The sequence below is a fragment of the Orcinus orca genome, chromosome X (assembly GCF_937001465.1).
Source record: "Orcinus orca chromosome X, mOrcOrc1.1, whole genome shotgun sequence".
Taxonomy (NCBI): domain Eukaryota; kingdom Metazoa; phylum Chordata; class Mammalia; order Artiodactyla; family Delphinidae; genus Orcinus; species Orcinus orca.
In genome coordinates this window covers 95,161,898-95,188,816 of record NC_064580.1, presented here as the reverse complement: position 1 = coordinate 95,188,816, position 26,919 = coordinate 95,161,898, and the positions used below count along the sequence as shown (strand labels likewise).

At 36.8% G+C, this 26,919-nt stretch overlaps 1 protein-coding gene and 1 non-coding gene across 3 annotated transcripts in view; both read right to left on the bottom strand.

Moving 5' to 3' along the window:
- Positions 1-26,919, bottom strand: part of COL4A5 (collagen type IV alpha 5 chain) — a 218,001-nt gene that overhangs the window by 27,926 nt on the left and 163,156 nt on the right. For both annotated transcript variants that reach the window (XM_004281525.3, XM_033408794.2), the window contains exons 31-37: positions 26,688-26,855; positions 25,755-25,844; positions 25,129-25,278; positions 23,655-23,753; positions 22,174-22,263; positions 21,634-21,773; positions 2,067-2,193 (exon numbers count right to left, since the gene is read on the bottom strand). In XM_004281525.3, coding sequence (XP_004281573.1) covers positions 2,067-2,193; positions 21,634-21,773; positions 22,174-22,263; positions 23,655-23,753; positions 25,129-25,278; positions 25,755-25,844; positions 26,688-26,855 — 864 coding nt within the window. The remainder of the gene's footprint in view (positions 1-2,066; positions 2,194-21,633; positions 21,774-22,173; positions 22,264-23,654; positions 23,754-25,128; positions 25,279-25,754; positions 25,845-26,687; positions 26,856-26,919) is intronic.
- Positions 5,679-5,889, bottom strand: LOC117197315 (small nucleolar RNA U3). Its single transcript, XR_004477882.1, has one exon. It is a non-coding gene; the product is annotated as a small nucleolar RNA U3 (small nucleolar RNA).

The window sequence follows — 26,919 nt, the reverse complement described above, 5'->3', positions numbered from 1 at the left end:
ACATATTATACTGGTAGAATTAATTGGTAGGATTCCATTGTATGGATATACCAAATTTTTAAGAATCCATTCATTTCTTGTTGGACATTTGGGTTGTTGTCAGGTTTTAGCTATCATGAATATCTATTCTATTTATGGAAACCTGGTCTACTTAGCTATTATGAGTAATGCTGCTATGAATAACTCTGTGCTGGTATTTTTGTAGACATAAGTCTTAATTTATCTTGGGTAAATACTTGGATAGGAGTGAAACTGCTGAGTCACAGAATAGGTATATGCTGTGATTTATAAACAAACAAAAATATTTGGGAATTCCAGCTGCTCCAGATCCTTGTACAACATATCGTGATACCAGTTGTTTTAATAATAGCCATTCTAGTAGAAATGTAGTGCTACCTCATTGTGGTTTTAATTTGCATTTCTTTGATAGCTAACGATATTGATCGCTTTTGCACGTGTTTATTGAACATCCGTGAACCTTCTTTTGTGAAATGTACGTTCCAAGTCTTCGGCATTTAGAAAAGTGGATTGCATGTCTTGTTATTATTAAGTTGTAGAAGTTCTTTATATATCCCAGATATCAGTCATTTATGAGATACATGTTTTGCAAGTATCTTCTCCTAGTCTGTAGCTTCCCTATTCATTTTCTTAATGGTGTCTTTTGATAAGCAGAAGAAAAGAAGAACTCAGTTTCTTTAAAATAAAAAAAGAGTGTGGAGCAATTGGACATCTGTATGAAAAAAAATGAACCTTGACCCCAATCACACCATAAAACTATTCTTCTTCGAGACAGACCATAAACCTAAATATAAAACCTGAAACCTTAAACATTGAAAGTTACAGAAAAAATTAGAATATTTCCATAAACCTGAGTAGGCAAATATTTCTTTAATAGGACACAAAAGCACTAACCATGAAAGAAGAGTAAGAAAGGACTTTATTAACATCGCATGACAGCATTAAGAGAGTGAAAGGCAAATTTGAGACAGAAAGAATCTATTTGTAATACATATCCAGAATATATAAAGAACTGCTCTGAATAATAAGAAAAAAGGCAAACAACTCATTAAATAAGAGCAAAAAAACTTGGAGCAGGTACTTCATAAAGATGCCAAATGGCCAATAAGTATACGAAAAGGTGTTTAACATTGTCATTCATTAGGAAAAGGTACATTAAAACTTCATTGAAATACCTCTATATAACCACAAGAATTGCTAAAATTAAAAAGACTGACAATATCAAGTGAGGTGAGGATACAGGCAACTGGACATTTCACAACACAAAGTACTAACTACTATATGATTATGGCAAGCCACCAGGAGCCACCCATGGACATTCATACATTGCAGGTGGGACTGTAATGTATAAAATCACTTTGGAAAACTGGCACCATCTACTAAAGTTAAATGTACACCTACCCTCTGATTCAGTAATTCTACCACTAAGTTTTTGTGTGAGAGAAATGAGTACACGTGTCCCGCAAAAGACGTGTCAAAGAATGTTAATAGCATCTTTTTCCTTAATAGTCCCAAACTGGAAACAACGCAAAAGTCCATCAAGAAGAGAATGGGTAATTGATTATGGTTTATTTCTTCAATGGAATATTATGGATCAATGATTAAAAAAAAGCACAAAAACTGCTGACTGGCAACAAGATAAATGAATCTTACATTCATAGTGATGCATGATTGTTCTACCAACAGCTACCCACCTGTGCCTGAGTACAACAGTCTAAGGGAATCAGCAGCAGGCTAGGGCTTAGCAGTGTACATTATCACCTAGCAAACTAGTAAGGCCTCTTAGTTGACTTGTGGCTAGCAGTCAAAGACTCAAAAGTGCTCTCTGCCCACAGGATATTGTCCTGCTGAGTTGGTAATGCCCATTTTCATTTTATACAGAAAGAAATTTGGGCAAAAATGTTAAAGAGCTAGTTCGAGATTGCTTTGCTGGTCCATAGCTAATTGAGAAATAGAACAGAAGTCTGTCAATTAAGAAGTTGCTTTGTGACATGGGTTAGAGTAGATAAGAAAGGAGAGAAGGAAGCATTTAAGAAAAGTAATATTACCAGGGAATCCAGGAAGGCCTGGTTGTCCTTTTGCTCCAGGGCTCCCCGGTAATCCAGGCAAACCAGTATCTCCCATAGCACCTTTGATACCAGGGTTCCCTGGGTATCCCGGCAGACCAGGTTCACCCTAAAAACATGAATAGAAAGATAAAACTGAAGTCTCTACATGACTTAGATTTTATAACAACATAAAATTATTCATAGAGCTTCTACTGTATGTCAGGCACTCTACTAAGTGCTTTACATAAATTGCTTCATTTAATCATCACAACAGCCCTTTGGGTTAGGCTTTATCATCTCCATTTATAAATGAGAAAACTGAATCTTGGAGAACTCAAGTGCCTAAGGTCTCTGGTAAGTAGCAGAACTGGGATTTGAACCAAGATCTGTCAGACTCCAGAGCTCATGCTATTCCCATGATATGTAGATGCATTATTCTCATTAATCCTAACTCTGTAAGAAAGATACTATTATTATTCCCATTTGATGGTAATGCAGCTAATAAGTGGTAGAATCTGAGTTTGGGTCCAGGCAGTTTGATTTCAGAACCTGTGATCATCATCCCTAGTATACTACAATGAAATTCATGGCTTACAATAAGCATGTCAAACAATAATTACAGTAGGTTCTACTGTAAAAGGGAAATTTCATCTTAACATGAAGAAGTCTATCAGTTCTTCAGTGGACATCTCAAATCCCATTTCCTCCATGAAGACTTCCAGGACAGAAAGCCTACCCTAAAAATTTAGGGTAGGTTCTTATTCCATTATGTTTATAATGCTTTCACATATGCATGTCTTGACTCTTCAATTACACTGAAAACTTCTTTGGGGTCAGAGATAATTCATATATAAGCACTTTTGCTCAACGAAAATTTGCATTGTTTTCTTCTAATAAAGCCTTAGAAGAATTCATACCCACTTTCACGATTAAAACAAGTTTTTCCCAACAACAATGAGAATATATGTCATAACACTAAATCTACCACAGTGTTCACTGCTCTGCTCTTGAGGACCATGACCTGTCCAACAAAGTGTTCAACATCACCTGCTGAATACTTTCTTTTTCATTTAGTGCTTATGCTTGGCTAGGTGAGTAAGATCATATATTTGTGACTCAAGTGTTTCCACACTATGGTAAAAGCTTTTTAAACTAATGACTTTTCTCCTTACTTCCCTTTCTTAAAAAACAATTAACAATCTTGTGCTTGGAATATATGTATTTCTGTCTGAACCATTATAAATCAAATATCTAGCATATTTTTACACACATAATAGGTATACAATTGAATTTTGGATTGAACTGGTTCCAGCTTACGTACTTACACAGAAAAGCTTTGAATAAACTATCATAATTCTTCTTGTTATTGATGAACCAATGACATATATCAAAATTTAAAAAAACAAGAAGAAAATTCCATTATTCTGCTAATGGTAAACGTGAAATGCAGTAGATAAACTTCTGATTATTTATAATGAAGTATTTTAAATTCTACAAATAACCCCAAATTGTAATTTTGACCAGTTCTTGTTCCCTGATACAGTTCTTCTTACCACTGTATGGCCCTACTCCTTCAAACCAAGTGAACTGTAAAAAAGAAAGTAAATTTTCACTAGGACTTCTGAAAAGTACTACAATTTGCTAGTTTAAGTTTCACCTAAACTTTTATTATTCATACACTTGCAGAAAAAATAATGAGCTTCTAAAAAGATAAGCAAGAAGATAATGAAAAAGAGTACTCAGAAAATCAACAATCTGGCCAAGAATCCTATAAATCACTCTGAGAAGGGAAAATTCTAGTCTACTAATACTCTCAGCAAAAGCTAGGCAAGACTTAAACCACACTTATCCATACACTTAAAGCACAAATATCTATATTTATTCTAATGTCAAGCTTTGATATAATTCTTTTTTAAATTTAGATATAATTGACATATTAGTTTCAGGTGTACAACATAATGATTCAATATGTGCATATACTGTGAAACGATCACCATAGTAAGTCTAGTTAGTATCCATCACCATACAGTTATAAAATTTTTGTTCTTGTGAGGAAAAGTTTTAAGCAATTTTCAATATACAATATAATTTATTAACTATAGTCACCATGCAGTATATTACATCCCCATGACTTATTTAATTTATTGCTAGAAGCTTGTACTTTTTAACCCCCTTCACCTATTTCACCCACCCCCACCCTCCCCTGCCTCTGGCAACTACCAATATATTCTCTATATCCATGAGCTTGGTTTTTGTTTGTTTTATTGTTTTGATTTTATTTGTTTTTAGATTCCACATATAAATGACATCACATGGTATCTGTTGTTCTGTTTGACTTATTTCACTTAGCGTAATACCCTCAAGGTCCATCTATGTTATGACAAATGGCAAGGTTTCATTCTTTTTTATACACCACTTCTTTATCCATTCATCCATCAGTGGACATTTAGGTTGCTTAGCCACTGTAAATAATGCTGCAAGAAACATGGGGGTGCATATATCTTTTCCAGTTAGTGTTTTCATTTTCTTTGGATAAATACCCAGAAGGGGAACTGCTGGATCATATGGTAGTTCTATTTTTAATTTTTTGAGGAACCTGGATACTGTTTACAGTCCCAGAAACAGTGTGCAAGAGTTCCTTTTGTCCACATCTTTGCCAACACTTGTTATTTTTTGTTTTTTTGATAATAGCCATTCAAAAAGGTGTGAGGTGATATCTCATTATTTTGATTTGCATTTTCCTGATGATTAGTGATATTGAGAACCTTTTCATGTACCTATTGGCCATAGGTGTGTCTTTTTTGGAAAAATGTCTATTCAGATTCTCTGCTCATTTTTTTTGTGTGTGTGCGGTACGTGGGCCTCTCACTGTTGTGGCCTCTCCCGTTGCGGAGCACAGGCTCCAGACACGCAGGCTCAGCAGCCATGTGTGGCATGTGGGATCTTCCCGGACCGGGGCACGAACCCACATCCCCTGCATCGGCAGGCGGACTCTCAACCACTGCGCCACCAGGGAAGCCCCTCTGCTCATTTTTTAATCAGATTGATTTTTTTGTTATTGAGTTGAATGAGTTCTTTATATATTTTAGATATTAACCCCTAATCAGATATATGATTTGCAAATATTTTCTCCCATTTAGTAGGCTACCTTTTCATTTTGTTGGTTTCCTTTCCTGTGCAGAAGTATTTTAGTTTGATGTAGTCCCACTAGTTTATTTTTTTGTTTTTGTTGCCTTTGCTTTGGAGTCCAATTCAAAAACTTATTGCCAAGACCAATGTCAAGGAGTTTACCACTTGTGTTTTCTTTTAGGAGTTTTATGGTCTCAGGTCTTATGTTCAAATTTTTGATCCACTTTGAGTTGATTATTGTGTATGGTGTTAAGATAGTGGTCCAGTTTCAATTTTTTTGCATGTGGCTGTCCAATTTTCCCCACACCATTTATTAAAGAGACTGTCCCTTCCCCACTGTATAGTTTTGGCTTCTGTGTTATAAATTAACTGACCATACATGCTTAAGTTTATTTCTAGGATCTCCATTTTGCTCCATTGATCTATGTGTCTGTTTTTGGGTGAATACCATCTTGGGTTTTTTTTGTTTTTGTTTTTGTTTTAACTCTGACAGCGTTCTCTCCCTCTTACTCTCCCAAAGGAAGAGAAGAACAATCATCAGTGGCTAGTGGCAGTTGCAGAAGTAACACCAAGAGCTGACTTCACACTCAGGAGAGAACGCTGCACCTCCTTCTCATGGTTTCGGGTGCTCTACACGTTCATAAAAACTTCTCTAGTAACAAACTATACAAATGATCCCTGAAAATATAGTCTTCATACTTTTTTGATTACTATAGCTTTGAAATATAGTTTCAAATCAAGGAGTGTGATGCCTCCAGCTTTGTCCTTTTTTCTATTGCTTCAGCTATTTGAGGTCTTTTATGGTTCCATACAAATTTTAGGATTGTTTGTTCTATTTTCTGAAAAAATGACACTCGAATTTTATAGGGATTGCACTGAATCTACAGATTGCTTTGGTAGAATGGACATTTTAACAATATTAATTCTTCCAATCCATGAGCATGGAATATCCTTCCTTTTATCTGTGTCTTCTACAATTTCTTTCATCAACATCTTACAGCTTTCAGTGTGCAAGTCCCTTGGTTAAATTTATTCCTAGATATTTTCTTCTTTTTGATGCAATTGTGAATGGAATGGTTTTCTTAATTTTTCTTTCTGCTAGTTCGTTATTAGTGTATAGAAACACAACACATTTTTAAATATTGATTTGGTATCCTGCAGATTGACTGAATTTGTTTATTAGTCCTAACAGTTTTTTGGTGTGGTCTTTAGGGTTTTAAAAATATATAATATCATGTCATTTGCAAACAAGTTTTACTTCTTCCCTTCCGATTTGATTGTTTTTTCTTTCTTTTCCTTGCTTAATTACTTTGGCTAGGACTTCTAATGCTATGTTGAATAAAAGTGACAAGGGTGGGCATCCTTGCTTGTTCTTAATCTTAAAAGAAAAGCTTTCAGCTTTTCACCATTGAGTATGATGCTAGCTGTGGGATTATCATGTATCGCCTTTATTACGTTGAGGTATGTTCCCTCTATGCCCACTTTGTTGAGAGTTTTATCATATGTGGGTATTGAATTTTGTCAAATGCATTTCTGCATCTATTGTGATGATCATATGATTTTTACCCTTCATTTTGCTAATGTGGTGTATAATATTGTTTGATTTGCAGATGTTAAGCCATCCTTGCACCTCTGGAAAATTCCCCTTGATCATGGTGTATGATCCTTTTAAAGTATTTGAGTTTGGTTTGCCAATATTTTATTGAGGATTTTTTCATCTGTGTTTATCAGTGATATTGGCTGTAATTTTCTCTTCTTGTGGCATCCTCGTCTGGTTTTGGTATCAGGGTAATGCTCACCTCATAAAATGAATTTTGAAGTATTCCTTTCTCTTCTATTTTTTTGGGAGAATTTGAGAAGGATTGGTATTAATTCTTCTTTAAATGTTTGATAGAACTCACCAATGAAGCTGTCTGGTTCTAGACTTTTATTTTTTGGGAGATTTGATATAACTGAAAATGGAATATATCATCCCTAATGAGTCAAATTTAACATTGTGAAACTACCTAACAAATACAGTAACACTGTAAGACTAAAATGCTTTTCAACAAGCCTGAAACTAGAACTGCTTTCAAGGTCACTGTGCTGTATAACAGGCACTCCACGTAGAAATAGGAGTCAAGTTGATAGCTATTTTGCTGTTAAAATCCAAATTGGTTATCTAAGAGTATTTGGATCATAGTCATTCTCTACTATCTCTTAATAACAGAATCTCGTTTCCATTCCATGCTATAACCTAAGACCTGGAATAAAATATCAGGCTGACCTCAATATACAGAATAGAAGACATCAAAGTTGGTGAAAAAGCTAACACTGCTATTGTGTTCCACTGTAAAACTGAAGAAGCACTGCCAGTAGAAAAAAAAAACACAGGACAATGAGTTGAAAATATTTGGTGAGAAAGGGTAAAAACCATACCCTGTTTTATGGCAAGAAGAGTATTGCAATAGTAGTCCAATCAGTTGGAAGTTGTGGTTCTCACATAATTATTAAATTTTTTTACAGTTCAATTTATATTTGGAGATTAAAGACACCATGAACCAAGCCATATATAGGTTCTTCTTTAGTTAGGAAATATTAACAATAGGGATTTAAAGAGTGGATGCAGAGATACTCTTATTTAGTATTTTACTAAATGATATAGGAAAGGGAGTATAAAATAAGATCTTCAAGTTTGCATGCTACTTTCCTCTCCCAGGTAGTGAAATTTTAAGCTAACAGGGACAACTTGATAAATAAAGGCTCAAAGCTGCCTGAGCAGGCCAAAACACGGTACATGGGATTCAATGAGTATGTGTAAGGTGATGAACTTAGAGAAAAGGCGATGAACTTAGAGAAAAATAATATGAACTAAGTTTATAAAATAATGAACCCTATGGTATCCTTTACCACCCAAGGAAGATACTACCTTAGTTGCTATAAGTCTATTCAGAAAAGCTATTCTTTATAATTCAGTCTTGGTAAATTTTGTGTTTTTAGGAATTTGTCCATTTCAAAGTTATCCAATTTGTTGTTGTACACTTGTTCATAGTATCCTCATAATCCTTTTTATTTCTGTAAAATTGGTGGTGATGTACCCTCTTTCATTTCTAATTTTAGAAATTTGAGTCTTCTCTCTTTTTCTCTTAGCCAACCTAGTTAAAGGTTTTTCAATTTTGTTCATCTTTTCAAAAGAACCAACTCTTGGTTTTACTGATTTTCTCTATTATTTTAAATCTCTACTGTATTTATTGCTGTTTTAATCTTTATTATTTCCTTCCTTCTGCCAGCTTTGGGTTGAGTTTGTTCTTCTTCTTCTAGTTCCTGAAGGTATGAAGGTAAATTGTTGACTTAGGATCTTTCTTCTTTAATGCAAGCATTTACACTATAAATTTCCCTCTTAGCATTGCTTTTGCTGGATCCTATAAGTTTTGGTATGTTGTGTTTTCTTTTCCACTTGTCTCAAGATATCTTCTAATTTCCCTAGTGTCCTCATCTTTGTCCCACTGGTTGTTAAGAGTATGTTCTTTAATTTCTACATATTTGTGAATTTTCCAGCTTTCCTTTTGCTGTTTACATTTTATTGTAACTGGAAAAGATACTTTGTATGGTTCCAATCTTTTAAAATTTATCAAGACTTATTTTGTGGCCTAACATATGCCCTATTCTGAAGAATGTTTCTTGTGCACTTGAAAAAATAGATACTCTGCTGTTGTGGGTTGGAATGTTCTGTATAGGTCTGTTAGGCCCAATTGACTTTGCCCATTTAAAAATTGGTCTATTTGCTTTCTTATTGAATTATAAGAGTTTTTAAAATATACTCTGGATACAAATCTCTTATCTGATATATAATTTGCAAATATTTTCTCCCTTTCTGTGGGTAGTCTTTTCACTTTCCTGATGCCATCATTTGTAGCACAAAATTTTAATGTGGTTCAATTCATTTATTTTTTCTTTGTTTGCTTGTGCTTTTGGTGTCATATCTAAGAAATAATTACCCTAACCCAAGGTCCTGAAGATATATCATGTTTTCTTCTAAGACTTTCTGCTTGTCAATTTCAGCAAAAAAGCTATCTGGGATTATGATAGGGATTGCTCTGAGTCTGTAGTATGATTAGATTTTAAGGATTAATGGAGGTTAGAAATATTATGCCACATTTAAAGAATACAGTCATTAAGTTTAAGAGTTGAAGAAATCTTAGGTACTACCCTAGCCCAGCTGTCTCATCTCACAGACAAACATTATGTATAGAGTGCTTTATAATTTACAAAGTGTATTTTTAAATCTAACTGAAGCCTCACAATAACTCTGTGCAATAGGTATAATTCTTCTTTCTATTTTACTGACAAAGTAGTGAAAATACAAAAGAATTAAGTGACTTACAAGGTCATGTAGACAGACTCGGGACTCAAAGTTCTGCCTATTGATTCCCTGTCCAGGGTTTTCAGTGTACTATATTAATTATGCTTTTTGACTAACAAGGACACTCTCTCATAAATTGTGTCATTTGTAAAACAAACTACCATCTGACCTTTTACCACTATCCTTACTTCTTAACAGCTCACTAATTATAGAATTTTTTCTTATGCTTGACATCCCCCAATCATACTATCATGTCTTCTGAAACTTTTATTCTACTCTTCCTTTACAATATAGGCAGGCACTCTTCATTTTGCATAACAGTATTGGACTATAAAAATGAAAATGCAAGATGAAACCATGTAAAGAGATTTAAAAAATCAATGGGAAAAATATGATCATTCTATGACCTGTAAAAGTTTTTCTCAAAACACTAAAATCCCTCTTCCTGTCAGTTATACATGTATAGAGAGTCAAGTTCATATGTTGATCATTTCAACTTCACTAGCTTTCTTGGCTGCACATCTAAAGTCTCTCAAATGGTGGCAGTGTCAACATTCCTTTGGCTGGCTATTTCATCTCTAACTCCATCTACATTAGATTTAAATTTCATTTCCAGTATTATCACCTTTCCTTTTCTTTTACTGCACTTTCATCATTGTTGGCCAATTTTCTCTTTTGATTATCCATTTTTGTTAAATTTCAGTTTGGTTTATCAATGAGAGACAGAGGCAACACACCTACATGCTTTGCTGTCAATGCATTATGGGAACAATAGATTCACAGTGATGAATCACTGACAGAATTTGAAAGAAGTGAAATGACTGCTCACTGATCATGATGCACAGTAGATATTTACATAGTGGTTTAGGGATTGAAGAGCTAATATATCATGGTAAATTAAATTTGAACCATATTGTTGTAGACTGATGCTATTTAACTAAACTGTGGTAACAAATTTGTGCATATCAGAACTGTACAAAGCAAGGACTGCCTGTGCCTATTAGAACTGAGAGGTAAAATCTTATTTTTTAAATATGTCATCATTTTAAGATAAAATAATACCACCTGAAAGAAAGAGTAGGATACTTCAAATACATGATTTCCTGGTTTTGTCAGCTCTGCAAATGTCCAAATTTAGTGTAGATTTCCTTATTGAAATATACTTGTAGGATGCATAGAAAAACTAAGAGTTAGCCTCTTGCTTGAAGAGTTGAATATACTGTGGACACTGGCCAGTTGAAACATGGTTTTCTGCTGCCATCCATTATAGTTTCAGAGATGAATTATTATGGTAATTTTGGTTGCACTATATGGATGTTAAAGTTCACTCAGTCTAGAAAAAAATATGTATAAACAAATTTAGAAAAATTTTAAAATGTAATTTCAAATCAATGAGTAAAGAATGGAGCTCATAACAAATGGGTTTGGGTTATTTGGATAATTTATTTGGAAAAAAATATATAGTTCCTCACCTTGCAAAACACACAGAAAAAGTCAGATGGGTTAAAGATGTAAACATAAAGAACAAAATCATGCAAATACTGGAATAAAAGATATAGGATTCTTTTTATAATCTTAGATATAGAAGTCTTCATAACATTCAGAAAACTATGCTCCTGATCTTTTCTGCCAAATCTGTTTCTCCCCAAATCTTTCCTATCTAAGTATGTAGCAACTCCATTCTTGCAGTTGCTCAGATAAAAACTTTAGAGTCATTCTTGACATCTCTCTTTCTCTCATATTCCATACACAAATCTTGCTGACTTGACTTGGAAAATATCTTAAGATTATGACAGTTTCTTATCACTTCCACTGCCACCACCCTGATCCAAGCTATCAACATCTCTAGTTTGTATTATAAATAAAAATAAAAATAAAATAATAATAATAAAAAGTGTCATAATTGGTCTCACTCTTTTCATCCTTACTCCTCTGTGATTTATATCCAAAATGAGAGCTGTGATTTTTTTTTTAATTAAAGTACAATCATGTTATTCCTTCCACTTGTCCCTTATTTCACTTAGGAGTATAAGCCTTACTATGATCTAAAAAGCCCTAGATAATCTACCCTCCATTACCAACCTGATCTCATCTCCTACTGACTTTCACCTCAATACTTGGCTTAATTCACACTAGCCTCATTTATATTTCTCGAAATGCCAGGGTCTTTGAATGACTAACCCCCTCATTGCATGAAGCCACTTAAACAATTGTTATCAGAGAAGCTTTTCCTTACTACCCTATTTTAAAAAATGTAACATTTCTCAGCAATTCTTATCCCCAAGCCTCACTCTAATTTTGCAATACCTTCTAACAAACTTATTTATTTTGTTTATTTTGTTCACTGACTAGATGTAAACTCCATGCAGGCAGTGAATTTGTTTCACTCATACTCTATCTCCAGCACCTAAAATAGTTTCTGGCACATCATACATACTCAATAGGTATTTTTTGAATGAATGAATGAGTATAACATTCGTTTATGTTAAAATGTTAAACTTCTACTTGATGAAATATACAGTAAACACTGTAGTAAGACAAGCAACTGACTGGGAGAAACTATTTGCAACATATATAATAGACAATGGATGCATCTTTGGTGTTTATAAAGTACTTTTACAAATCAATAGGAAATACATAAGCAAATCCCCTCCTAAAAAATGAGGCAAAGAGTATGAATAGAAAATTTGCTGAGCAGATATACATAGAAGAAATCTCACTTGGAATCAGGAAAATTCAAATTTAAACAATGATATGCTACTTTTTACCCATTAGATTGGCAAAATTAGAAAGACTGATAATACCTAATACTTGTAAAATGAGGAGAAAATAGAAAATTTCTTACACTGATCAAGGGAGTATCAAGCAGTAGAGCTATTTAATTAGAAAAATTTGCCAGTAACTATCAATATTAAAAAGGAATATACAGGCTTCTGCACACCATCCCAGAGCTGAGGTGTTGGCACAGTTATTTCCCAGGAGGAACTCTGATCTGAAGGGCCAGGTGCGAGAACTCTGCATGCAGCCCCCTATGAGCAAGGGAAACCAGACTAAGCAACAAGGGAAAAAAAGTTAGACACTCCACAAGAAAATGAGGAAAAGCAGCAATTAGAGGAAGACCTTCAAGATGGCAGAAGAGAAAGACGTGGAGATCACCTTCCTCCCTACAAATACATCAGAAATACATCTACATGTGGAACAGCTCCTACAGAACACCTACTGAACGCTGGCAGAAGAAACTCCCCACGTACCTGGGTAGGGCAAAAGAAAAAAGGAAAAACAGAGAAAAAAGAATAGGGACGAGACCTGTCCCTTGGGGAGGAAGCTGTGAAGGAGGAAAAGTTTCCACACACTAGGAAGCCCCTTCGCTGGTGGAGATGGGGGATGGCAGGGGGAAGCTTCGGAGCCACGGAGGAGAGCGCAGCAACAGGGGTGCAGAGGGCAAAGTGGAGAGATTCCTGCACAGAGGATCGGTGCTGACCACCACTCACCAGCCCGGGAGGCTTGTCTGCTCACCCACCAGGGCGGGTGGGGGCTGGGAGCTGAGGCTCGGGCTTCGGAGGTCAGATCCTAGGGAGAGGACTGGGGTTGGCCACATGAAGACAGCCTGAAGGGGGCTAGTGAGCCAGAACTGGCCGGGAGGGAGTCAGGGAAAAAGTCTGGACCTGCCTAAGAGGAAAGAGACCATTGTTTCGGGGTGTGCGAGGAGAGAGGATTCACAGCACCGCCTAAACGAGCTCCAGAGACGGGCGCGAGACGCGGCTATCAGCGCGGACACCAGAGACGGGTATGAAATGCTAAGGCTGCTGCTGCAGCCACCAAGAAGCCTGTGTGCAAGCACAGGTCACTATCCACACCACCCCTCCCAGGAGCCTGTGTAGCCCGCCACTACCAGGGTCCCGTGATCCAGAGACAACTTCCCAGGGAGAACAAATGGCGCGCCTCAGGCTGGTGCAAAGACATGTGTGCCTCTGCCACTTCAGGCTCGCCCCGCATTCCGTACCCCTCCATGCCCACCTCGGGCTGAGTGAACCAGAGCCCCCTAATCAGCTGCTCCTTTAACCCCGTCCTGTCTGAGCGAAGAACAGATGCCCTCAGGTGGCCTACATGCAGAGGTGGGGCCAAATTCAAAGCTGAGCCCCGGGAGCTGTGCGAACAAAGAAGAGAAAGGGAAATCTCTCCCAGCAGCCTCAGGAGCAGCGGATTAAATCTCCACAATCAACATGATGCACTCTGCATCTGTGGAATACCTGAACAGACAACAAATCATCCCAAAATTGAGGCGGTGGACTTTGGGAACAATGATATATATATTTTTTTCCTTTTTCTCTTTTTGTGAGTGTGTATGTGCATGCTTCTTTGGGTGATGTTGTCTGTAGAGTTTTGCTTTTACCATTTTTCCTAGGGTTCTGTCTGTCTGGTTTTTTTGGTTTGTTTTGTTTTATTACTTTTTAATTGTTTTTATTTTTAATAATTATTTCTTATTTTAATAACTTTATTTTATTCTTTCTTTCTTTCTTTCTTTTTTTCTCCCTTTTCTTCTGAGCCGTGTGGCCGACAGGGTCTTGGTGCTCCGGCTGGGTGTCAGACCTGTGGCTCTGAGCTGGGAGAGGCGAGTTCAGGACATTGGTCCACCAGACACCTCCAGCTCCACGTGATATCAAACGGTGAAAGCTTTCCCAGAGATCTCCATCTGAACACTAAGACCCAGGTAGACTCAATGACCAGCAAGCTACAGTGCTGGACACCCTGTGCCAAACAACTAGCAAGACAGGAACACAACCCTGCCCATTAGCGGAGAGGCTGCCTAAAATCATAATAAGGTCACAGACACCGCAAAACACACCACCAGACACGGACCTGCCCATCAGAAAGACAAGATCCAGGCTCACCCACCAGAACACAGGCACAAGTCCCCTCCACCAGGAAGCCTACACAACCCAGTGAACCAACCTTAGCCACTGGGGGCAGACACCAAAAACAATGGGAACTACGAACCTTCAGCCTGCAAAAAGGAGACCCCAAACACAGTAAGTTAAGCAAAATGAGAAGACAGAGAAACACACAGCAGATGAAGGAGCAAGATAAAAACCCACCAGACCTAACAAATGAAGAGGAAATAGGCAGTCTACCTGAAAAAGAATTCAGAGTAATGATAGTAAAGATGATCTAAAATTGTGGAAATAAAATGGAGAAAATACAAGAAATGTTTAACAAGGACCTAGAAGAACTAAAGAGCAAACAAACAATGATGAACAACACAATAAATGAAATTAAAAATTCTCTACACGGAATCAATAGCAGAATAACTGAGGCAGAAGAACGGATAAGTGACCTGGAAGATAAAATAGTGGAAATAACTACCACAGAACAGAATAAAGAAAAAAGAATGAAAAGAATTACAGACGGTCTCAGAGAATTCTGGGACAACGTTAAACGCACCAATATTCGAATTACAGGGGTCCCAGAAGAAGAAGAGAAAAAAAAGGTGACTGAGAAAATATTTGAAGAGATTATAGTTGAAAACTTCCCTAATATGGGAAAGGAAATAATCAGTCAAGTCCAGGAAGTCCAGAGAGTCCCATACAGGCTAAATCCAAGGAAAACATGCCAAGACACATATTAATCAAACTATCAAAAATTAAATACAAAGAAAACATATTAAAAGCAGCAAGGGAAAAACAACAAATAACACACAAGGGAATCTCCATAAGGTTAACAGCTGATCTTTCAGCAGAAACTCTGCAAGCCAGAAGGGAGTGGCTGGACATATTTAAAGTGACGAAAGGGAAAAACCTACAACCAAGATGACTCTACCCAGCCAGGATCTCATTCAGATTCGACAGAGAAATTAAAACCTTTACAGACAAGCAAAAGCTGAGAGAATTCAGCACCACCAAACCAGCTTTACAACAAATGCTAAAGGAACTTCTTTAGGCAGGAAACACAAAAGGAGGAAAAGACCTACAATAACAAAAGCAAAACAGCTAAGAAAACAGTAATAGGAACATACATATTGATAATTACCTTAAATGTAAATGGATTAAATGCTCCAAACAAAATGCATAGACTGGCTGAATGGATACAAAAACAAGACCTGTATATATGCTGTCTACAGGAGACCCACTTCAGACCTAGGGACACATACAGACTGAAAGTGAGGAGATGGAAAAAGATATTCCATGCAAATGGAAATCAAAAGAAAGCTGGAGTAGCAATTCTCATATCAGACAAAACAGACTTGAAGATAAAGACTATTACAAGAGACAAAGAAGGACACTACATAATGATCAAGGGATCAATCCATGAAGAAGATATAACAATTGTAAATATTTATGCACCCAACATAGGAGCACCTCAATATGTAAGGCAAATGCTAACAGCCATAAAAGGGGAAATCGACAGCAACACAATCATAGTAGGGGACTTTAACACCCCACTTTCACCAATGGACAGACCATCCAGCATGAAAATAAATAAGGAAACACAAGCTTTCACTGATACGTTAAACAAGATGGACTTCATTGATATTTATAGGGCATTCCATCCAAAAACAACAGAATTCACTTTCTTCTCAAGTGCCCATGGAACATTCTCCAGAATAGGTCATATCTTGGGTCACAAATCAAGCCTTGGTAAATTTAAGAAAATTGAAATCATATCAAGTATGTTTTCTAACCACAACGCGTTGAGACTAGATATCAATTACAGAAGAAAATCTGTTAAAAATACAAACACATGGAGGCTAAACCTTACACTACTAAATAACCAAGAGATCACTGAAGAAATCAAACAGGAAATAAAAAAACACCTAGAAACAAATGACAATGAAAACACGATAACCCAAAACCTAAGGGATACAGCAAAAGCAGTTCTAAGAGGGAAGTTTATAGCAATACAATCCCACCTCAAGAAACAAGAAAAACCTCAAATAAACAACCTAATCTTACACCTAAAGCAATTAGAGAAAGAAGAACAAAAAACCCCCAAAGTTAGCAGCAGGAAAGAAATCATAAAGATCAGATCAGAAATAAATGAAAAAGAAATGAAGGGAACAATAGCAAAGATCAGTAAAACTAAATGCTGGCTCTTTGAGAAGACAAGCAAAATTGATAAACCATTAGCCAGTCTCACGAAGACAAAAAGGGAGAAGACTCAAATTAATAGTATTAGAGGGCTTCCCTGGTGGCGCAGTGGTTGAGAATCTGCCTGCTAATGCAGGGGACATGGGTTCGAGCCCTGGTCTGGGAAGATCCCACATGCCGCAGAGCAACTAGGCTCATAAGCCACAACTACTGAGCCTGCGCGTCTGGAGCCTGTGCTCCGTGACAAGAGAGGCCGTGATAGTAAGAGGCCCGTGCACCGCGATAAAGAGTGGCCCCTGCTTGCCACAACTAGAGAAAGCCCTTGCACAGAAATGAAGACCCAACACAGCAAAAATTAATTAATTAATTAATTAATTAATTCCTACCCCCAACATCTAAAAAAAAAAGATCCTTTAAAAAAATAGTATTAGAAATGAAAAAGGAGAAGTCACAACTGACACTGCAGAAATATAAAGGATCATGAGAGATTACTACAAGCAACTATATGCCAATAAAATGGACAACCTGGAAGAAATGGACAAATTCTTAGAAAAGCACAACTTTCCAAGACTGAACCAGGAAGAAATAGAAAATATAAACAGACCAGTCACAGGCACTGAAATTGAGACTGTGATTAAAAATCTCCCAACCAACAAAAGCCCAGGACCAGACGGCTTCACAGGCAAATTCTATCAAACATTTAGAGAAGAGCCAACAGCTATCCTTCTCACACTCTTCCAAAAGATAGCAGAGGGAGGAACACTCCCAAACTCATTCTACGAGGCCACCATCACCCTGATACCAAAACCAGACCAAGATGTCACAAAGAAAGAAAACTACAGGCCAATATCACTGATCGACATAGATGCAAAAATCCTCAACAAAATACTAGCAAAGAGAATCCAACAGTACATTAAAAGGATCATACACCATGATCAAGTGGGGTTTATCCCAGGAAGGCAAGAATATACAATGGAGAAAATACAGCCTCTTCAATAAGTGGTGCTGGGAAAACTGGACAGCTACATGTAAAAGAATGAAATTAGAACACTCTCTAACACCATACACAAAAATAAACTCAAAATGGATTAAAGACCTAAATGTAAGGCCAGACACTATCAAACTCTTAGAGGAAAACATAGGCAGAACACTCTATGACATAAATCACAGCAAGATCCTTTTTGACTCACCTCCTAGAGAAATGGAAATAAAAACAAAAATAAACAAATGGGACCTAATGAAACTGCAAAGCTTTTGCACAGCAAAGGAAAACATAAAGAAGACGAAAAGACAACCCTCAGAATGGGAGAAAATACTTGCAAATGAAGCAACTGACAAAGGATTAATCTCCAAAATTTATAAGCAGCTCATGCAGCTCAATATCATAAAAACAAACAACCCAATCCAAGAATGGGCAGAAGACCTAAACAGACATTTCTCCAAAGAAGATATACAGATTGCCAACAAACACATGAAAGGATGCTCAACATCACTAATCATTAGAGAAATGCAAATCAAAACGACAATGAGGCATCAACTCACACCAGTTAGAATGGCCATCATCAAAAAATCTACAAACAATAAATGCTGGAGAGGGTGTGCAGAAAAGGGAACCCTCTTGCACTGTTGGTGGGACTGTAAATTGATACAGCCACTAGGGAGAAAAGTATGGAGGTTCCTCAAAAATCTAAAAATAGAACTACCATACGACCCAGCAATTCCACTACTGGGCATATACCCTGAGAAAACCATAATTCAAAAAGAGTTATGTACCACAATGCTCACTGAAGCTCTATTTACAATAGCCAGGACATGGAAGCAACCCTAAGTGTCCATCGACAGATGAATGGATAAAGAAGATGTGGCACATATATACAATGCAATATTACTCAGCCATAAAAAGAAACGAAATTGAGTTATTTGTAGTGAGGTGGATGGACCTAGAGTCTGTCATACAGTGAAGTAAGTCAGAAAGAGAAAACAAATACTGTATGCTAACACATATATATGGAATCTAAAAAAAAAAAATGGATGTGAAGAACCTAGGGGCAGGACAGGAATAAAGACGCAGATGTAGAGAATGGACTTGAGGACACGGGGAGGGGGAAGGGTAAGCTGGGACGAAGTGAGAGAGTGGCATGGACTTACATATACTACCGAAGATAAAATAGATAGCTAGTGGGAAGTAGCCGCATAGCATAGGGAGATCAGCTTGGTGCTTTGTGACCACCTAGAGGGGTGGGATAGGGAGGGTGGGAGGGAGATGCAAGAGGGAGGAGATATGGGGATATATGTATATGTATAACTGATTCACTTTGTTATAAAACAGAAACTAACACACCATTGTAAAGCAATTATACTCCAATAAAGATGTAAAAAACAAAAAGGCATATGTATGCTGGATTCCAGCAAATCTATTCAGAATTTATTCTATGGCAATATTTACCAAATAATCTTAAGATATTTATGTAGATATGGATAAGAATTTCAGTGCAACATATGTTTGTAATCATGAAAATATAGAAACAACTTCAGTACTAATAATAGGTTAAATTATTTATGGTTAACCTAAACAGAAAATACTTTATAATTATGAAAAAGAATGAGGTGTATATTTATAGGCTGATAAAGAAAGTATGCTAAGATCTACAAACTATGACCACTAGGTCCAGAGCAGATATATAGTACTGAATATGATTTCATGCATATAAATGAAAATATAACTTCCATTCGAAGATGCCACATCATTCCATGCATCAATAACTGAGGGAAAAATGCTTCTAATTATCATCGTAAGATGTTTCCCATTGTGAGATGCACCTCAATATCAGAGATTTTGAATTGTACAAAATTGAGTCTTAAAATTGATGAAATACCTATCATATATACAAACATATATATGCGTAAAAAGCCTTTTCTGTACAAATACATGAGGAACTACTAAACGTGGTTACCTTGGGGAAGAACTGTGGATTTGGAGTATGTAAATGTGTGGAAAGAAGAGTTCTCATTTTACATCATTTCATACTGGTTGATTTTATTTTTATTGATTTATAACATTATACATAAAAGTTTCATGTGTACAACATTATATTTCTACTTCTGTATACACTACGGTGTGCTGGTTGATTTTTAAAATCAATCTAATTTGCTACTATTAATATAAAAACTTAAAAAGACAAAAATTGAAATGCACATATCTTTTGACCCAGCAATTTCACTTTTAAGAATCTCTACAGTATAAATAATTGTACATGTGTCCACAGATATGTGTAAGAATGTTCATTATGATATGAATTGCAACAGAAGTAGGATATCATGCAGCCATTAACAATGATGTACACTGAGGAAGAAAACTGATTAAGATATACTGAAAGAAGAAATATTAAAAGGCATAAGTGATAAGGTAACATACAGAATAGTGTGTATTCTATGATTCTACATATGCACAAAGTATAGAAAAAACAAAATTCTGTGTGTATATATGTGTGTGCGTGTGTGTGCGTGTGTGTGTGTGTGTGTGTATTGAGAGAAAGAGAGAGAGAAAGAGAAAGAGAATATGTTGCAAGGGATTCAAATTTACACACCAACTATTAACAGTGGATTCTATGGGGAAGGGAATGGAATAAAGAAGACGTGTTATAAAGGAGATTTTCACTTTTGCCCTTGATATGTCTGTATTATTATTTTTCGTAAAATATGTGTTCATGTATTACTGATAAAATTTAAATAGAAAAAATTAAGATTCATTTCAATAAACTTTATACTGTTAATCCACAATTAATATGCAGAAATTTCTCTTGATTACTTCTTAAAATAAGTTGACGGACTGGGCAATCAAAAGATATTCTTTTTGGGGACTTCCCTGGTGGTGCAGTGGTAAAGAATCCACCTTACAATGCAGGGGACACGGGTTCGATCCCTGGTTGGGGAACTAAGGTCCCACATGCCGCAGGGCAACTAAGCCCATGTGCCACAACTACAGAGCTTGCGTGCCTCAATGAGAGAGGCTGTGTGCCACAAACTACAGAGCCCACGTGCCCTGGAGCCCGCGCACCACAACTAGAGAGAAGCCTGCGTACCCCAACGAAGAGCCCGCGCACTGCAACGAATAAAAGATCCCGCATGCCACAACTAAGACCCGATGCAGCCAAAAAAAGAAAGAAAATAAATATAGTCTTTTTGTATACTATTAAAAAGAAATTATCTTTAAAATGTTATTCAATAACTTCTTATCTCAGTGGGAACTTTCACTACTTTCATGGAAGTTGAGCAACACAATTTCTTTTCTAATACTCTCAGGTTTTGTGCTGTAACTGAATGATTAAACATCGTTATAAGACAAACAATTCACTGGGAGAAAATACTTGCAACGTATATATTAGACAATGGATACCTCTCTGCTAGTTATAAAATACTTCTGCAAATCAATAGCAATTACTACCTTTTTACATGGAATTAAGCAGTTATCAAACATTTGTGAGTCCAGTGATTCTTAAACAAGTTCTAGATTTGATTGCTTGAGAAATACCACCAAAGTTTTCACACTGACTAGGGACAGAGAGAGATATGTAAAACTGTTTTTGGAGAACCACCTCAGATATGCAGTTAAGAATACTACTGCACCTTCATTAATTTTATAAGTTACTTTGCCTATAAGCCTCTTCAAATTAGTTAATAATAATATTAGGACAAAGACCAACAACTCCATCACTAAAAAGGAAAAAAAAAAACCCCAAACTAGGCAGAAATATGCTTTTGGGTTACTGAAACATGCTCAAAGAGTAAGATAGAGGGAAAATAAAGAAATCAGAAAGATTTCCCCCCCTTTTTTTGGACTGTCTGCAAACCTAAAATATATCTCCTTACAATATAGGAGAAAAGAGAAGGAATGAACTTCTTGCCCAGACTATACCACGTCATTCTATAGTTTGTTTGAGTAAGAATTAGGAACGAGTACAATGTTAAAGAAAAATCATATCTGCTCAGGCATATACCTGAGGAGGATTACCTTTGGGCCAGGAAGACCTGGAAGACCAATGCCTGAAATACCAGGATCACCTTTTTCTCCTTTCTGTCCAGGTAATCCCGGGGATCCAGATTGTCCAGGAACTCCAGGAGGTCCAGGAGACCCTTTTGCACCCTGGGGGCCTGTTAGAAACATGTAATATGCAATCTTTTACAAAATATTGTTTGTGGGATATATATGATGCACATGACCAAGCAAAAAGACTTTTAAAAAGAATTCTTCAAATTCTGATATATATAATAATGAGCTTTACAACCAGGATTATATAAAAGCCTATTTTTCAAGGAAGTTTAAGTGAAAGGGTATGCTGGAGAAAACAATGTAAGTTTGTGAATTCTTTCTAAAGCTCTGTCTCTTAAATTGCACTTCAAATATTTGGGTAATGAGAGAGCTCTACCCACTGACTGCCTTAGATATTGTCTCTGTTTGACTCTATCAACACCAGTCTCATTTCTAATAACAAAGATAGTGAACCATCTTTCATTAATGGAACTAAATATTTGGGAAATTTTCATCACTCACCTGGAAAGCCCATATCGCCTATGTTTCCTTTAAGTCCAGGAGGTCCTGTAAGTCCTGGCTTCCCAGGGAGACCAGGGTTACCCTTGGGACCTACAAAAGTCAAATTGGTAAAATTAAGACAACTCAGCAATATTAAGGTTTCCTGGTTTCCTGGTATGGGTTGTAATTAAAATGCAAGCGTGAGATTGAATGGATTAAATCTTAACATGATTAAGTTCCACAGATCTAACTCAGCATAGAACAGTTAAGAGTTACCTAAGAAATCTCTTTAGGAACACATTACAATATAATCATGGTAACAGAGGTTTCCTAATACAAATTTATTTTAGAAATGCAAAACTTTCACCAAGACACCTTGTTTCTTGCCCTAAAACTATTCCAATCACCTGAAATCTTATTTGTTGTTTGTGTATAAGTAAGTACCTTACTATATTTATCACAGGCAAATCCAATATAAAGGGACTCTTTTTAAAAGATTCAGAAGTGGCATTCCCATGTAGAGCCTGATCATGTGAGACCAGAAGAGGAAAGTGGTAACCTATCATGATACACCCTCAGCACACTAGGCCAGGGATAGATAAGAGTTGATGGAGAAGTACTGGACTATCTCCCCCCAACAGTCATGGCTGTTGTGCTTACACATTCTTCCCAGAGCTTAGATACTTGAGCTCTGTGGTGTCACCCAGGTATTTTCCAAGGACCACAATGTTGCCTTAAATATTATTTTCTTTTATTTTTTCTTTCACACTGTCTTCCACCTTGGGGAAGAAAATGCAAAACATGTGAAGGATAGAAAAGGAGATAATTTCTCCTTCCTACTACATCAAGGTAATGCAGTACAGAGTCCAGAACAGAATAACTGACCTAAAGGGCTCCTACAAAGATGGAGATGAGCTACTCTTTATTCCTTAGGGGCCCAACTAAAAGAAAATGGCTTAAGAAGCAGCAAGAAAGAGTTTTATTAGAAATAAGAAAAACAAATCCATGTTGACTGTAAGAGTGATTAATGCTATAACACATTACCAAGGTAGATTGTGAAATTTTTATCCCTAGAAACTTTTAAAAATAGAATTGGCAGCCATCTGTTTTACATGGTTTAATGATTGACTTATCTGAAGACAGAGAACTGAAAAGGGTGAATTCTTCAGGCTCCTACCAGATAACCTGTCTTATTTACATATGCTGCAATGTATATAAATAAAACACAGCACCTTACTTGGATGTACTTCTGATTTTGCATACACACTGATGCCACAAAAAGAAGAAACTGAGCAAAGCAAAATATTCTACAAATCTTGTCTGTTGACACTTGGGCCAAATGGCAACATCTTTGTTAAGGAGAGGTCCGTATCTCAGTAGCTACCCAAGCATATTGCCATGACCAGATTCAAAATATCATCACACATGATAAATACATAATTACTTTGTTCCAGGATTCAGGATCGACCACCCAATTGCTACAGGTGGTTTATCATACTTACCCGACGGTCCTGGTAATCCAGGCTGTCCACTCAGTCCAGGTTGCCCTGGGTCTCCAGGCAAACCCTGATAACCTTTTGGCCCTGCAACTCCAGGAATACCTTCCAAGGATGAGTATAAGAAAGACAAGTTAGGCTGATATCATTAAATAAATCTGGTGAAGCAAGCTAACCAAACTCTGAAATATGAATGAAATACAGTGATATTCTGATACAGTATGAACCAACAGCACTGGACTCACTAAAATCCCCCACTTTTTTATTTAGCTACCATTAAGAATTGCAGAGCACTCAATAATTAAGTCACTTTCCTCTTTGGTCCTCAGTTTCTTACACTGTAAAATGAAGGAATTGGGGAGGATTATCTCTAAGCTATCTCTTAGATTCTATAACTATCTTTAATAACCCTATATCACAGGCAAATACAGTTTACTGCCTCTGTTTTGCAGAAGGCATAATGGAAAGAGAAGAGAAGCCTTGAAAGAAGTAAGTCAAGAAAGTACCTCATTTTAACAAGAATAAAAATTAGGTGGCTTTGCTTCTTTCATGACTGTATACAGTAATGTCTTAACACTCTTTTTTGAGGAGAAATCCCACCAGGTCCTGCTCATAGGGAAGCTTATAACATCTGTGTACACACACACCTGCACACACTCACACGCGGACTGACAGTAGTAATGGTTACAACACAGAAAGAGTCACAAACTTTACTATGATCTGCAAATAAACATAGATAGTTTTTAAAGTTCCATGTTGTTTGAAAGACTATTCTATATAGATTGGATTGTGTATTATTTATTGATCTGTGCTTATTCATATTTTCTGGTGCTTTGTTATGAATATATTATACTTTTATAAAAAGAAAAAAGGACTTTTAAATGTTAAAAACCTGTTACACTTCATACCTTATTTGCTTCTAATAAAATAACTGTAACAACACAGTCATTCCCTAGACCTACTTTCAGCGACCTCCCCCAGAGCTGAGCTTGGCTGTTCAAAGTCCAATACTTGTTTATTCTTCCAGGGTAGAATAACAATGAACTGTACGTAAAAGTCAAGCATGATGTGGATATCAAAACACTGCAGGGCAACAAAGTACCACTCATCCTCATCTGGTTTCAAGGTGAAAAAGTTTAAAGGACCAGCAAATTTTCCAAACACTGAAATCTGTTTTCCAAGTAATTCTGGCTATAGATCTTTTTTCTCTTGACCATATCCTATATACTATTTTCTGGAAGGCCTGAAAGTGACTGTCTATTTTAAAACCTCATAGTTTGTGACAGATAAACTACAAAGAAAATGCTCAAACAAAAGTTGATCAGTGAAATCAGTGAAAATTAATTTTCATTACCAAAATTTGATGCACCTAACTGCCTTTTGTTGGTGAGCCCTGGATTACAAGTCACTTTCCATGCTATTAAAAATTAAAATTCATATATAGCAGGAAACACATTAATAAATAAATGCATTCACTCACCTGGTAGGCCAGGGTCCCCTTTCTCTCCTTTTGAGCCCAGCAGATCTGGATCCATTGGTCCAGGAAGGCCTGGAAGGCCAGGCTCTCCTTTACTACCTTTCTCTCCTGCAGGGCCAGGAAGTCCTGGCTGACCCTGCAAACCATCATCACCTAAACACAACATGTGTGGGGAAGACACAGCAGATCAGATTTATCCGTCCAGGATTAATGCATATATAAAGATTACTCATATGTTACATAGTTGGGTAGGCCACTGACCACCCAAAACACTTAGGCACCTTATTTACTGTCTATAAATAACTCGAGCTCACACACACTTTTACACTCAAATAACAATCTCTCTTCTGGGATTCTTGGACAATTACAAAGACTGTAAAAAGTAAAAATTTAATCCCTATATTCTGTTATTTTGAGCTAAGCACTTACCATGTTTCATAGTATTCAAGCTAAGCATACCACCAAACTTAAAACAGTACCTATTTAAATGCCATGAAAATACAAGAAACAAAATACAAGTAAGCATTGCTCATTTTAAAGCAGTCAAATAAAAATATTCTATATTGACATAAAGTAAAATATTTAATTTTCTTTCTTTCATGCATCTGCCAGCAAACCCTGAATATTACCTTTGAGACCAGGAACACCACTCCTGCCAGGAATTCCCAAAGGTCCTGTTGGGCCTGGAGGTCCCATCATACCCATTTCACCTTTGGCACCTTTTAAGAATATCGATAAGTATCTTTTACCTTTCCTTGACCTTGGAAAGATAAAAGATAAGTTTAAAGATGTCAACTGGAAAACTATTGAAACTTGGAGGGAAGGCACTAAGTTTCACCCCTTTCCAACTATTGTAACCTTAGTGACCACTACTGCCTATATCATTGTGGTAGTCTCTAAAGATGGTCCCCAAATGAACCACACTTCCCAGTATACACAGCCTAGAGTAGCCTTCTCCCCTTGAATTTAGGATGACTCTGTGCCTTATCCTTGACTAAGTGACACTGTATGACTCCCAATGCTAGATCATAAGAAGTCTTGCAGCTTCCATCTGTGGCTCTTAGTACACTCACTTTCAGTTTTGGGGATTCTCTCTTTTGGAAGCCAGCTGCCCTGGAAGGAGAGCAGCTACCCTGATACTACCATAACACGAAGTACCTCTATGGATAATGAGATACCATGTGAAGAGGCCAATGAACACTCAGGTGTCAGAAAAGTAGATCCTTCAACACCAACCACTCCAGCTGATGCCGTGTGGATCAGAGATAAACAACCCTGGCAAGCCATCCCTTAATTCCTAACCCGCAAAACTTGAGCAAAATTAAAAGGTTGATTTAAATCATTAAATTTTGGGGTCATTTGTTACACAGCAATATATAACTGGAGCCCTCAGACAGAAAAAGTGTAATGCAAATAGCAAAGTGAGTTTCCTACAATCAAAGACATTTAACACTTTTTCTTAAAGGACAGTGTCAATCCAGAAAAGTACAAGAGGATAATATATCAGAGTCATATTAGTTTTAATTTCCTGAATCCAAAATCAGGGAAGACTTAAAAATTACCTGGAAAGCCAGAGGCACCTGCTTTTCCTGGGAGCCCTGGTGATCCTGGGGGTCCCATAGGACCTGGTGCTCCAGGGATCCCTGGACTGCCTCTCTCACCAGGGGGTCCTGGAACATCAAATCCAGGAGGCCCTGGATCCCCCTTCTCTCCTGGTATTCCATGCAAGCCTATTTAATACAAACCAATATTAAGAAGTATTGAAGCAGTTTTAAGAGATGTATCTGGTTATTT